Source organism: Adiantum capillus-veneris, chromosome 4 (genome assembly GCF_014529385.1).
Source record: "Adiantum capillus-veneris isolate H3 chromosome 4, ASM1452938v2, whole genome shotgun sequence".
Lineage (NCBI taxonomy): Eukaryota > Viridiplantae > Streptophyta > Polypodiopsida > Polypodiales > Pteridaceae > Adiantum > Adiantum capillus-veneris.
Genome location: NC_140934.1, coordinates 125,110,120 through 125,125,389, shown reverse-complemented (window position 1 = coordinate 125,125,389; position 15,270 = coordinate 125,110,120). Strand labels below are relative to the sequence as shown.

Here is a 15,270-nt window from a genome sequence, read left to right as displayed (position 1 = left end):
TGCGTGGTGGCAGGGTTCTAAATCTCCTCAATCCGAGGTTTTTTATTCGGGAAAGAGGTAAAAAAAAATATGCCGCACCCAGACATGGAGAGACTGCCAAGGGAAGCAAGAAAGGTGAATCCACGGTATTTGCCCCAGCTCCCTACTTGGCTATTCCAAGTAGTCTTCAATCCCATGTACCGAGACGCCTCGGTCCTCCCTCAACAAACATGCTCGAAGGGAGATCCTAGAGTGTACGGGGTTAAGTTAAGCCAAGAGGATTTCTTGACGCCTCTTTTTCCCTCCATTCCATCAAATGAAGTCTATTTCTGCGAAGGTATTATCATTGCCCTCGGCAAAGAGATGGAACAGAGACACTTGGAGAGCGTAGTACGATGGGGAGTTGTATGCTGCGCTCGGGAAGGATGAGTCACCTCTAGAAAAAAAAAGTCTATTAATTCTCCACTTCAGTGAGATACTAATTAGTGTAGGTGCGATTATTCACTTCACGGGCGAGGTCTCTGGTTCAAACCCAGTATGGCCCAGTTTCGCCAAAGGAAATCGGAAGAAGCATCTGGTCAGTTCACGTATGCTTTACTTGTACCAAGCATAGGGGATATAGCTCAGTTGGTAGAGCGCCGCCCTTGCAAGTGGGTCATTGCGCTTACGGGTTGGATGCCTAATTGCTTGGGCGGTAACAAATGGTAGTATTTCCCACTTGAACCGGTGGCTAACTTCTCTCCCGGGAGGGAATGTGGGAGGAGGACCAAAACATGCCACTGGGAGACTCTACTGGGACAGGAATGGGCTGTCGTGTAGGGCGGGGTAAGATGGGTCGTTGGTTAGATCTATTATGGATCGTACATGGGCGGTAGTTGGAGTCGGCGACTCCCGTAGGGCTACCTCACTTGGCGGATCCCTCGGGAAGAGAATTGAGCTCGCCCTTGCAAATAGCTTGATGAACTACCTCTCCTCAACTCTTGGAGCACGATGTAGGAGAAGGAATCGGGACCCATGGACCGACCCCATTGATCCCATCCCGTAGGAACTACGAGATCGCTGCGGTGGATGCTAAAGGCATCCGGGGGTTGCAGACCGACCATATAACCAAACCAGATTTGACAAGTGGAACGAGCTGCCTCGTTCCATTGGTGGGAAGGGCCGGAGGGGACCAACTACTTGGTAATGAAACTAAAATCGAGCGAGAGAGGGAGGGGAAGGAAAGCGCCTCCCATGTTTCCCCCCCCCCCCCCCAATTTAGGGGTACCTAGCTGAAAGAGACCCGAGCTAAATTCTTTCCCGCTCCTCTTTACTTTACTCGGGGGTAGTTTTTCCCTCAGAAAGCACGGTACGATGAAAGTCGTAGGCCGTGTTCGGGGGGGGGGGTCATTGTCTATCGCCGGCCTGCGTGGTAGAATCTCTCGGGTAGGACTGAAAGACGATAGCTTACCCCGTGGCGGATGCCAGCAGTTCGAGTCCGCTTATTTCCAACCTGTTATTCAAGTCGATGGAATCTCACACACTAGTATTAGTATTACGGAAGAAGCTTGATACGCTGGTGAGGTGAGCGGGGCACTTTGACCCACAACCAATTCCCTATGAACGTTGATAAAATCCCCGCATCGCAGGTGGAGTAGCGCGTCGAGGTGGCGGAGGATTCGACGACAAAGATCAAACGACAAAAGGCTTGCGGTGGATACCTAGGCACCAAGAGACGAAGAAGGGCGTGGCAAACGACGAAATGCTTCGGGGAGCCGAAAATAGGTATAGATCCGGAGATTCCCGAATAGGTTAACCTTCCAAAGTGCCTGCTAAATTCAGAAGTAGACAAGAGACAACCCGGCGAACTGAAACATCTTAGTAGCCGGAGGAGGAAAAAGCAAAAGCGATTCCCCTAGTAACGGCGAGTGAAACGGGAAGAGCCTAAACCGTGAAGACGGGGCTGTGGGAGAGTGATGAGGGCTTCGTTTTACTAGGCGAAGCAGTTGAGTGATGCACCCCAGATGGTGATAGTCCAGTAGCTGGAAGTACAACTAGCTCACGCTCCAACCCAAGTAGCATGGGGCACGCAAAACCCCGTGTGAATCAGCGAGGACCACCTTGTAAGGCTAAATATTCCCGAGTGACCGATAGAAAAGCAGTACCGTGAGGGAAAGGTGAAAAGAACCCCCATCGGGGAGTGAAATAGAACATGAAACCGCGAGCTCCCAAGCAGTGGGAGGAGAATGAGATCTCTAACTGCGTGCCTATTGAATAATGAGCCGGCGACTTGTAGGCGGTGGCCTGGTTAAGGGGGAGAACCCCCGGAGCCGTAGCGAAAGCGAGTCTTGCTGGGGAAATTGTCACCGCTTATAAACCCAAACGTGGGTGATCTATCCATGACCAGGATGAAGCTTGGGTGAAACTAAGTGGAGGTCCGAACCGACTGATGTTGAAAAATCAGTGGATGAGTTGTGGTTAGGGGTGAAATGCCACTCGAACCCAGAGCTAGCTGGTTCTCCCCGAAATACGTTGAGGCGCAACAGTTGACTAGACCATCTAGGGGTAAAGCACCGTTCCGGTGCGGGCTGCGAGAGTGGTACCAAATCGAGGCAAACTCTGAATACTAGATGTAACGTTCAAGTAAAAGGAACAAAGGAAAAGGGTCAACCAGTGAGACGATGAGAGATAAGCTTCACCGTCGAGAGGGGAACAACCCAGATCACTAGCTAAGGCCCCTAAATGACCGTTCAGTGGTAAAGGAGGTAGGAGTGCAAAGACAGCCAGGAGGTTTTCCTAGAAGCAGCCACCCTTGAAAGAGTGCGTAATAGCTCACTGATCAAGCGCTCTTGCGCCGAAGATGAGCGGGACTAAGCGGTCTACGGAAGCTGTGGGATGTCAAAAAACATCGGTAGGGAAGCGTTCCGCCCCAGATGGAAGCACCAGTGCGATCAGGTGTGGACGAAGCTGAAGCGATAATGTCGGCTTGAGTAACGAAAACATTGGTGGGAATCCAATGCCCCAAAAACCTAAGGGTTCCTTCGCAAGGTTCGTCCACGGAGGGTGAGTCAGGTCCTAAGATCCGGTCGAGAGGCGTAGTTGATGGACAACGGGTTAATATTCCCGTACTGCCCCTTGTTGGTCCCGAGGGCGGAGGAGGCTAGGTTAGCCGAAAGGTGGTTATCGGTTCAAGGACACAAAGCTAATAAAACGTGAGAGGTAGAGAAAATGCCTTGAGCCAACGTCCGAGTACTAGGCGCTACTGTGCCGAAGTAACCCATGCCACACTCCCAAGAAAAGCTCGAACGACCTTTGACAAGTGGGTACTTGTACCCGAAACCGACACAGGTGGGTAGGTAGAGAATACCTAGCGGCGCGAGACAACTTTCTCTAAGGAACTCGGCAAAATGGCCCCGTAACTTCTGGAGAAGGGGTGCCTCCTCACACGTCAGGTCGTAGTGACCAGGCCCAGGCGACTGTTTACCAAAAACACAGGTCTCCGCAAAGTCGTAAGACCATATATGTTGAGTAGAGAGGTATGATTCTATTTCGCCCATATAATCTAACTAGAGAATAAATTGAATCTAGGTTCCCCCCTCCTTCCAATTGGTCTAAAAAATTAGTATTTCCATTTTGATTAGTTGTTTCCCTAGGTATCTATCTCTAAGGATGCTTTAAAATAGGTTGGGAAAATCTCAACGAAGTCGAAGTATCCCCCACTTGCTAACCTAAGTTTCTTGCCAGATATTTTGGTACATGGCATAATTTTTTTCATTCCCGATGGAAAAAAGACTCTCTCGGATTTGATCCTATTACTGACGTCAATAACTATTTTCCCACCAAGAGGAAGGTATGATTTCCTAATTATCGAAAGGAAGTTGGTGAGTCGGTTTATTAATGGATTTCTAACTTGTGAATAAGCATGTAGAACGGGAAAGCCTCCCTCATCTTCTCCATAATCTAATCCAGATATAGAGTTGCGAAACATTATTGTTTCTCACGAGACGTAACGAATACAAGTTGGAAAAGACTTCTTACTCAGAGGGAAATGCTGATCCGTCCCTCCTGGGATCGGCTGAATCTGCGGATTGAGATTCAAAGGGGTACAATACTACGGAACTTAATGAATTGTTTCCAAACCGTATTGCTTGTAACCGACCCAGATCTTGCTTGTCACAGATTTCCCGGAGAAGCAACGAGTCAAAATTGTTTTGGTGGCAGTCATTTTCGGTTTTGGAAACTACCAAGTTTTTATAGAATTTGAAAAACCTAACTAAATCTTGCAGATACCTACCCCCACGAACCACTTGAATCCCTTTATTTTTCCCCTTGAATCTATCCCCACCAAATAGTAGGAAATCTCTCCTCATTATGCGTGCCTTCCACCTACCGGAAGGCAAGGGAGTCATGACATCATAATGGATTTCTCTTTCCTCCTTTGAAGAACTTGCAGAAATTGAAATATCTTTGTTCAAACCTAAGTAGTAGGGCTCCAGTATTTCTCTCTTCCCATCTCTTCCGACGGATAAAAATCTCTTGAATTGGAGGAAGCAATCGTAGGAGAAATTGCCATAATTTTCCGTCTGTTTCTTTCTTATCCCCTCACCTCCATCAATGAATTTTGCTAATACAAAACCCCTATCAATCGAATTTTTGTAACTCAGGCAATGCATAAAAATTGGTATCGCAGCAACGTCAGCATTTCTAGGGTGATGCCACTACCCCTCATTATTGAATGATGCAGATTACGTAGAAACACTAAACTTAGAAATCACAAGTCAGATAATCTGATGAAAGGTTTAGTAGTGGAAGCTGGACTAACTACAAGTTCTTCAACATAGTGGTTTTTCAATGATTCGGAGAAGTAGTTTAATGCATCGATTTCTAAGAAGTCCCAAACTGTAGATGAATAATCTCGGCCCCTTACTCCTCTTCCTTTTTCTATCACCTTTTTTACCATAGCTTTTTTCCCATATTAGTTCTGAGACTACTTATCTATCTATTTTCCATATTTTTTATACTAAGAATTTCGAACTTTTCAAGATGTGATGGAGGAAATCTATCAGACTAGTCTGGTTCTTTCCGTAAATAGTTGCATCTGATGCTGGAATGAAATTGGGAATTCTCAGATGCTATAGTCGAGGAGACCCGCATATATCCCACTCAACTCGGTAAATTTTCCCTGCCTTAAGTGGGCGGAGCAGTAGTATTGAATTACTCGGATGGGCAAACGACGGGGATTGAACCCGCGCGTGATGGATCCACAATCCATTGCCTTGATCCACTTGGCTACGTCCGCCCCTTTTGCCACTTGCTTTTGTTAAGGGGCTCCCCAAATGTGAATGAGATCCATCTGTTAAGCTAGATAGCTTATTTGGATAATACACATCCATATTAACTGCATGTATCTAACAAGACAACATAGAATCTGCAAAATGAGGAATATACTCCCAACTCCTTCTACCCAAAAGATTGAAAGGTTACAAGAATTCAGCAAATCAAATTGGTAACTCTTTTCAATTAGGAAATCCTGGAAGGATATTCCAATTCTTCGTTCTTCTCAATTCGAGATGGGAAACTGATGACCGTGAGATTGTGACAGTCCGTTATCCTCTCCCTTTTTGCTCCACCGTACGGACCTTACCTTTTCCTTTTCATTGGATACCAAACTATATCTTCTTAAATTGAAGGGTTTGGTATCCAGCTGTGCTGCATATAATGTGATTTTGTGCTTAATTATTTGTTTAGCTTATTATTATGGCTTGCTCTTTATTTTTCTTGGGTAAAGAGCTTTCTTATCCTTTTTACAGTGGTAAATTTATAATATATGAATCATTTCTTTAGAATTAATTTCTCAAATGCAATTTACAACTTTAGATGCAGTCATCGAAGTTGGTGATAGCAATCCCTTGCGACAAGTGGGTGTGGCTGAAATCCCGTAAAATTAGCTAATGCGAATCAACTCATTGGGAAAAAAAAAACATCCGTTTATAGAAGGCGTGTCGACAGAGGCTAAGTCTAAGGGGAAGTTATGAGCGTTACGTCTTGCATGACTTCCATACCTAGGTTGGCGCGGTTTATGATGTCAGCCTAGGTGTTTATAACGCGACCTTGGCTGTCAACCACGGATTGGTTGAAGTTAAAACCATTCAAGTTGAATGCCATAGTACTGATGCCTAAGGCGGTGAACCAGATACCTACCATGGGCCAAGCAGCTAAGAAGAAGTGTAGAGAACGAGAATTGTTGAAGCTAGCATATTGGAAGATCAAACGGCCGAAGTAGCCATGAGCAACTACAATGTTGTAAGTTTCTTCTTCTTGACCAAACTCATAACCTGCATTGGTAGACTCATTCTCAGTAGTTTCTCTAATCAAAGTAGAAGTTACCAAAGAACCATGCATAGCACTGAGTAGAGAGCCTCCGAATACGCCAGCTACACCCAACATGTGGAAAGGATGCATAAGGATATTGTGCTCAGCCTGGAATACGATCATGAAGTTGAAAGTACCAGAAATTCTCAGAGGCATACCGTCAGAGAAACTTCCTTGACCAATTGGATAGATCAGGAAGTTGAAAGTACCGGAAATTCTCAGAGGCATACCGTCAGAGAAACTTCCTTGACCAATTGGATAGATCAGGAAGACGGCGGCAACAACTGCGACTGGAGCTGAATAAGTGACAACAATCGAGGGGCGCATACCTAAACGGAAGCTTAGTTCCCATTCGCGACCCATGTAGCAAGCTACACCAAGTAGGAAGTGAAGAACGATCAGTTCGTAGGGACCACCATTGTAAAGCCATTCATCGACGGAAGCTGCTTCCCAGATTGGGTAGAAGTGTAACCCAATAGCTGCAGAAGTAGGGATGATAGAGCCAGAGATAATATCCCTGATTGGCAATCTCATCATGAATTCTTTGATCACACATGCTGTTCTGCACCTTTAATAAACCATGCTTGGATGCGCGCATGTGCAGAGAGAGAGAGAGAGAGAGAGAGAGAGAGAGAGAGAGAGAGAGAGAGAGAGAGAGAGAGAGAGAGAGACTTGCTCCTATTAGGTTGGTTGCTTTCCTTTTTTGGCATCTAGGCACCAAAAACAAAGCAATAAAGCCAATTTGGAGCATTTTATAATTACTTTGACTTTCTTTGAAGTGAAGCACTGATTGACACGTGGATGCCCTCTCCATCCTCAAAAATTTTAACCTGCATTATAAAGAGTATAGATTGTTATTGTGATCGATGCAAATTTTGTCTTCACAAGCACGCCACATAGTGGTTTGCGGGCAAGATGATACAAAACTTGTATTTTTTGAACAGTCACACAAAAGGTCACGTCTGCTACTTTGTAACGGATGCAAAAGGAGGCGATCCAGCCGTCTTTACGGGAGATACTCTGGTGAGATGGGGTATATCTAGTTCTGGACTGAATACTGACGTTTATCTTGGCATAAAACTACAGAGCCCTGTTTATTGTGTCCTTGCTTATATTGTGCTATATGTGCTTCAGTTCATTGGAGGCTGTGGAAGATTTTTTGAAGGAACAACAGACCGGATGTACTACTCTCTTTGTGAGAGGCTGGTTGCACTTCCTCCAAACACACAGGTTTTTTGTGGACATGAGGTGTGACAAAGCTCTCTTTCTTTTTGAGTTGTTGCATGGAAGATGCATCAAATGTTAAGGGAAAATTACCAAAATGCCCCTGAAATTTGTGGCAATGCTTCCAAAAATACCCTCAAATCTCGGAAATTCCCAAAATGCCCCTTGTATTTTTGCAAATATTGCCAATACTTTCAAGACAACCTTAAGGTTTATTGAAATTCCCAAAAATACCCCTCATCAATCTTGCAAACCTCTCTCCAGGCATTTAGTTTTACAACTTATCATAGGAAGATTTATTCTCTATCACTAGCAGATGAGAGAACTAAGATTTTTGGTGGTATTGTGGGCTCTCAGTGTGAAATAGTTCATTACTTCGTGGACACAAATGCCGCTATTTGCGAGCTTATTGGTGAAAATTTCTTGTTTACAACACTTGAAGATAGGTCTCGATTAGCAAAAAGGATAAACCATGTGGAACTGGAGCAATTGATCCAAATTGGTACAAGGGTATTTCTGGAATTTTAAAATTGGGGGGGGGGGGGGGGGTATTTTGGGAATTTCCACGAAGTATAGGAGTATCTTGGTAATTTTTCTGAAGATGTTTTGGCATACCCACATTTAATGTCCTTTCTTCTTGTTACATGATTGATGTGTTTAAGTTTCCAGCTAATATTGGTCTTAATTGTTGCCAGGACACTATCAAAAACTTTGCTTTTGCATTGGAGGTCGAACTGGAAAATCTTGCGTTAAAAAGAAAGTTTGCCTGGGCAAAACAACAGCGAGCAGATGGCAAGCCAACGGTGCCATCCAACATAAGTGAAGAACTTGAGACAAATCCCTTTATGCGTGTGAAGGAAAAATCGGTTCAGGTAAAATTTTACGGGCATAATTTGATAATTGGACTCCTTAATGCGCAAGCATGGTCCCACCCCTGATTTGAGTGTAAATCAACAGGATGCTACATGGTTCACAAGAAGTTTTGGACAAATTCTCACAATATTTCCCACATTGTGATTTACCTCAACATCATGAGCTTCTGTGAGGGAGGCACCGCATACCTAGCTAGGTACGATTGGGTGCAGGGGACCGGGGGCCGGCGGTCCCCTGCCCCCAATCGTACCTAGCTAGGTGTGCGGTGCCTCCCTCGCAGAAGCTCATGTTGTTATGCATTGTGTGGAAAACACTGAAAAAGACCCTGTTTTCGTGTCAGGCCAAGGGCCAAACCAAGGGGTCACGGACTCGGCCAAGGGCCGGCTGCCAGTGGGAAGGGGTCCGAAAGTGGCTAGGAGCCTATTAAAGGGAGGCTGGGCGGATGGACCAGGCATGGCAGTCCCTTGGTGCTTACATTGGTATCAGAGCTTCAAGCTATTTTGGGACTGAGGCACGTTTTTTGGAATGCATGTTGCATGCAATCTCTAGTGGAGGGGAAAGAAGCCGAAGCCGAAGAGCTAGGGCGCGTGCAGTAACCCTTTGTTGGGGCCGAGGCTACGCGGACGACCTGCACCGAATTGAGTGTAGCTGGGCTCAGTAGGAGCGCAAGGGGAAGGGCTGCAAACCTCGTCACTGGCCTGGCCTCAGCAAGCATCGCCATCGCGAGGTAGAGCTTCAAGAAGCAAGGCGCAGGCGGCCATCGTCTGCAGCAGAGAACTCCATGATTTTTTTTATAAAAAAACCCCTTAAGGGTAGGCAGTTCACACCTGGCAAACCCTAGCGGGTTTTCAACAACGGCCATCCCTTGCTAAGTCTGTTGCTCTAAGGGATTTGTCTCCACATCGGTGGGCATACACATCACACAAAGGCTGTGGTAAAGCATATTTTTCAGCGCGCATCTGCTGCAACTTGGTTTTTCAAATTTCGACACGCCAAAGCTTGGTCGCATATTTCCCGGTTTTGGTTTTTGCGTACGATGTACGTCAACTCGGTGGTGAAGGTACATTGCTTCGTGTTCACGACCTTCTTATCGGCTGCACCAGTTGTCGGAAAATTTCAAGTTCCTTTGGCATAGTGCATACGATGCAACCACGCTCGTTGGCAACGCCAACTTGATCAAGGCTTTCAAGACCATCATCGGCTGCAGACTTGATCATTATTTTCAAGTTATTCTTCGTTTTGGATTGCCATTCGCTTTCGGATTCAGCATTTTTTCCCATCCAAGGCGTAATTATCCGATTATTTATAGCAACATGCTACGAGCTCGTTGGAATTCAGGTACTCTTCTTTCTTTTCTCGCACAGTACGTCCACAACATGGATTCGGACATAGATATGCACCATGCATTTGATTTTGAGCAGTCCGCACCCGTTTCGTCTGCCGATGCCACGCGGACGGTTCCTCTCACGGACAGTAATCGTGCCCCAACGGCAACAGATGATACGTATGAGTTGCTAGACATGCAAGATTTCCGTGCATTGCAAACACACATGACTGTGCTTGAAACGAATTTTGCACAATTAAATCAGAATGTCACAGCATTATCCGATTTGATTAAGTTGCATATGCGGCAGCAGGCCACGGGCCCTGCTACTCAGCCAATTCAGGAGCACAACTCCACACCAGGCCAAGGGCCGGCTGCTAGGCAAGGACCTCCTCCGGGTCCGCTGCACTCTCTGACCCAAAAAGAGGTGGACGATTTGTTGAAAAATACAAAGCCACCAATTTTCGGGGAGAAGAGCGCGAGCGAAACAAGGACACCGTGAATATTTTTCTCAGTAAGTGGGATGGTATTCATAACCTTAGACGTACCCCGGATGCAGCCAAGGCACTGCAGACAAGTCTGACTTTGGACGGCAAGGCCTACAAATGGTGGATGTCTCTCAAGCAGAAGGGCATGCTACCACAGACTTGGGCAGCTTTTGAGACTGTCTTCAGGAAGGAATTTCTACCTACCAATGAGAAGGATAGAAATTGGACTGCCTGGGACGAATGTTCTATGCGCCAGCATAAAACATTATTGGAATATATTTCCCATTATCGGGATGTGATCCTCAAGCTCGAAGGGATGGATACCTTTCAGCAGGTGCGTGGGTTCATCCGTGGGTTAACTCCCGAGCTTAACAATCACGTTAAAACCCAGGATCCACAAACACTTGAGGACGCAATAGTGCAAGCTCACATCCATGATGATCCCGATGATCGGGCATTGCATAGTTCGCATGTGCACGACACTACACCTGTTTTAACACGTCTACAACATGTGCATCATAAAAGAAAAAATGTCTCTACTGCATCAGAGACCTCCAAAAAGCCCAAGGGGTCTAGAGGTCCTCTCTCAACGGAAGAGTTTGAGAAAGCCAAAAAAGAAAATTTGTGCTTTAAATGTTTGGGAACTGGACATAGCAAAAAGGATTGTCCCAAGGGGAAATCTGCTGCTCAAGACAAGGGGAAGGAAAAAGCAATACACATGGTGCAGCTTTTACCTCTTGAGTCCTCTTCTCAGTTTGCTATAGTGGAAGTAACACACACCGAGGCGGTGCATGAGTGCTGTATCACGGCCTCCATGTGGTAGCAGACTTTCGGACCACATGAGTTGGTGCGTATGCATGGCTCTATCCAAGGGCACAAGGTGAGGATCTTGGTAGACGATGGTGCATCGCACAATTTCATCAATTACAAATTGGTGAAACGACTCAAATTGCCCCAAACCCCGAGTTCCCATCGCTACAAGGTAGCAATGATTAACGGCCATGATGCTGAGATATGGGACACTCAGGTTAAAGATGTACCTCTGGAAATTCAAGGATACCGTACCTCTTTGGATTTCCAAGTCATGAATATGGAGAGGGCGGATGTGGTTCTTAGTCGTGAGTGGTTGCATAGTTTAGGATCATCACTTAGACGTAGCTATGAGCATAACAGTCTAATGTTCGAATCCAATGGTGTGCAAGTACTGCTGTTGGGGGAGAAGGATGTACCTTCCTCACCACTTATTTGTACAGCTGAGCTTATGAAGTTCGCTTCTGATGATGCAATAGAAGAACTCTTTTTGTGTTACTCACTGTGCCATTTTATTTCCAATGTGGATGATGTTTTTAACGATGCTAAAGTTTTGAATACAACTTCCTCAACGCCGCATTCTTCTCTCTCTCCTCTTTCAGCTATGTCTACTAATTCAAAACAAGCAAATGTTGCTAAGGAATTGAAGGAACTTTTAAGGGAATTCAAGGATGTGTTCCCAGATGATTTGCCACCAGGGCTACCGTCGACACGTTCTGTGCAACATGGCATAGACGTGGTTGCAGGCAGTAAGCCAGTGAGTAAACCACCTTACCGAATGAGTCATTCGGAGGCTGCTGAGGTGGAACGTCAGCTTGCTGACTATCTCAGTAGAGGGTTTATTCAACCAAGTTCTTCACCATGGGCCTCTCCCATTCTCTTGGTGAAGAAAAAGGACGGTAGTATGCGCATGTGCGTAGATTACCGTGGATTAAATGTGGTTACTGTTAAGAACAAGTACCCATTGCCACGAGTAGATGAGCTGTTTGATAAGCTCACCCACGCTCGTATATTTTCAAAGATTGATTTAAGATCTGGGTATCATCAAGTACGCATTAGGCTTGCGGATATACCCAAAATAGCGTTCCGAACAAGGTTTGGACATTATGAGTTTTTGGTAATGCCCTTTGGGTTAACCAATGCTCCAGCTACGTTCATGACACTCATGGATAGTGTCTTGAGACCATACTTGGAAAAGTTTGTTATCGTTTTCCTCGATGACATTCTTGTATATAGTGCATCTGAGGAAGAGCACTTAGTACATTTGAAACAAGTGTTTCATTTGTTACGCCAAAATCAATTATATGCCAAGGAATCCAAATGTGATTTCCTCAAGGAGGAAATTCACTACTTGGGGCATGTTATTTCGGCTGTAGGGTTACACATGGATCAATCCAAGGTGGATGCCATTTGGAGGTGGCCCTCTCCCAAAAATTTGGAAGAGCTCCAGATTTTTTTAGGCTTTGCAGGTTTTTATCGTCGATTCGTTAAAAACTATGCCCATATTGCTGTTCCCATGACAGATCAGCTAAAATCCAAGGGCAAGACTTTTCAGTGGGGATTGGAACAACAACAAAGTTTTGACAAACTTAAGGACACATTAGCCACAACTCCTGTTTTGGCTATTGTGGATCCCTTAAAGCCATTCGTTTTGGAAACGGATGCTAGTAATCGTGCGATTGGAGCAGTCCTTCTACAGGAGGGAAGTCCGATTGCATTTGAAAGCAATAAGCTGGATTCAGCACAAAAAAATTACTCTGCTTACGAACGAGAGCTCTATGCAATAGTGTCTGCTTTAAAGACATGGCGACATTATTTGTATGGTGCACAGTTTGAGATTGTGTTTGACCATGAAAGTATCAAGTGGTTTACACAACAAAGTGATTTGAAGGGTCGCAAAGCTAGGTGGGCTGAGATTCTTCAGGAGTATGACGCCAAGCTACGATATCGTAAAGGGCGGTACAATGTAGTGGCTGATGCTCTCAGCCGAATGCCAGAGATCAACTCTCTCCTTTTCACGGAATTGCGGAGTGAGTTTTTGGAATCTCTCAAAGGTAAGTGCGAGCATGATACTACATACTCCAAGGTGTGGAGCTATCTTAGAAAGAGGGATCCTTCTCACTCCAGTGTTGGTAGTGGTTTCGTTTCCTCCACACCTAGTTCTCCTCTATCGAGTGATGAACTGCAGAGATGGAAGAATTTTTCCATAGATGATGGGTACCTACTCCACAAGGGGAGAGTGTGTGTACCGACGGACGCGGACATTCGGTGCCAAATTCTTTATGAATGTCACGATAGTCCAAGTGCAGGGCACCCGGGAATTAAGAAAACTTATGCACTCGTAAGACGACAGTTTTACTGGCAAGGTTTGCATGGGTATGTTCAAGACTATGTCTTGCATTGCCAAAAATGTCAAGTTAATAAAGCAGGGCGCCTGAAAGCAGGAGGACTCTTACATCCTTTAGAGATTCCCAACGGTAAATGGGAAAGTATCTCCATGGATTTTATTGTGGGTTTACCAACCACTATTCGAGGACATGACTCGGTATGGGTGGTCGTAGACCGGTTGACTAAACTTTGTCGGTTTATTCCAACAAAGTCAACCATTAAGACCCCAGACTTAGCTAAGTTATTTGTGGACAATCTTTACCGATTGTATGGATTGCCAAGTAACATTGTGAGTGATCGTGATCCTAAGTTTAACAGTCATTTTTGGAGGGTTGTTTTTAAACGATTGGGTACACAACTTAATTTAAGTACGGCTGATCACCCTGAAACAGATGGTCAGACGGAACGAGTCAACCAAGTGCTAGAGGATATGCTACGAGCATACGTTAGCAAGAAGCACTCAGATTGGGAAGATTATCTTCCTATTCTTGAGTTTGCATATAATAGTGCTAAGCATGTTACAACTGGTTTTAGTCCATTCATGCTTATGTGTGGTTTTCAACCTAGATCACCAGTGACGGTGGGGTTGGCAACTGAGAAGCTCCAACAGGTCAAGGAGTTTCTCCAAGATCATATGGAAATGCTGAGACTTGCTCGTCAAAATGTTCGACAAGCACAGGATCGGTATAAGAAGTATGCTGATGAGAAACGTCGGCAAGTTACCTTCACGGAAGGTGAAGAGGTATTTTTGCGTGTGCCAGAGCATTCAGAAACTCTGAAGACTAGACCGACGCCCAAATTATCTCCCCGTTATTGCGGGCCATTCAAAATACTCAAGCGCGTTGGTGATAGGGCCTACAAACTTGAGTTACCTGCACACTCGCGTGTCCATCCGATATTTCATGTAAGTCGTTTACGTAAACTCTTGCATGGGGACGACAATGTTATCGGCCAGCAGATATTGGTTGATTTCACTGAACCTCCCACTCAAGCGCATGAACCTGAACGCATTTTAGATTTTCATGAACTCCGTACTCGTCATCATGTACGTAGTCAAGCTTTAGTCAAGTGGAAAGATCGCCCTGAAGAGGGTGCCACTTGGGAAAACATAATTGTTCTTAAGAAGAAATTCTCCACTTTTGTTTTCGAGGACGAAAACGCTTCTCCAAGGGGGGAGTAATGTCAGGCCAAGGGCCAAACCAAGGGGTCACAGACTCATCCAAGGGCCGGCTGCCAATGGGAAGGGGTCCGAAAGGGGCTAGGAGCCTATTAAAGGGAGGCTGGGCGGATGGACCAGGCATGGTAGTCCCTTGGTGCTTACATTTCCTACATTAGAAAATTTCTAAATCTTCTTGTGGTTGTCCAATCCAATAGAGGTAATGGGCGCTCTCAGACGTTGGAAAGATGGATGGAAGGGTTAAAATTCTGCTAAAAGTGGACAAAACTTTTGATGACTCTTTTCATGTAAATCTTGGAAGATTCTGGAATATAAATATAAATAAATAAATAATATACGCAATAAAAATTTGGCCAAAATCTTTTGCATACATAGGTAAGGGCATTCATAGCATTCCAAGTTGGATAATTCTCGAGGACAACAATCCGATTCTAGAGATACCTCAAGTCCACCTCTTCGACCCTGCCTCACTTAAAGGCAACGAGACACTCTTCAGCAGGAAGACAGGTGTTCTGATTGTTTTTAAACAATACGATGGGATATCTTTTTGTCTGTCGTTTGACTTCTATTTTATTGTGAAACTGTAAGTTAGCATTAGCATTGTAGTTGTGATTATAATTTTTCATGCATGAGATCCAACTTATCATTTGCTAGTA

At 45.1% G+C, this 15,270-nt stretch overlaps 1 protein-coding gene across 1 annotated transcript; it reads left to right on the top strand.

Moving 5' to 3' along the window:
* The first annotated feature begins 7,245 nt into the window (after positions 1-7,245).
* Positions 7,246-14,858, top strand: LOC147459944 (hydroxyacylglutathione hydrolase cytoplasmic-like). Its single transcript, XM_086511651.1, has 5 exons — positions 7,246-7,353; positions 7,465-7,578; positions 8,250-8,426; positions 10,062-10,071; positions 14,794-14,858. Exons 1-5 carry the CDS (start codon positions 7,246-7,248, stop codon positions 14,856-14,858), a joined length of 474 nt encoding a protein of 157 aa, XP_086367777.1.
* Positions 14,859-15,270: the final 412 nt, after the last annotated feature.

Excerpts from the sequence above, each read along its gene's own strand:
- LOC147459944 (XM_086511651.1), top strand. The coding sequence starts at position 7,246 with ATGATACAAAACTTGTATTTTTTGAACAGTCACACAAAAGGTCACGTC. Across the intron at positions 7,354-7,464 it reads TCTTTACGGGAGATACTCTG|TTCATTGGAGGCTGTGGAAG; the intron begins GTGAGATGGGGT and ends TATGTGCTTCAG. Across the intron at positions 7,579-8,249 it reads AGGTTTTTTGTGGACATGAG|GACACTATCAAAAACTTTGC; the intron begins GTGTGACAAAGC and ends AATTGTTGCCAG.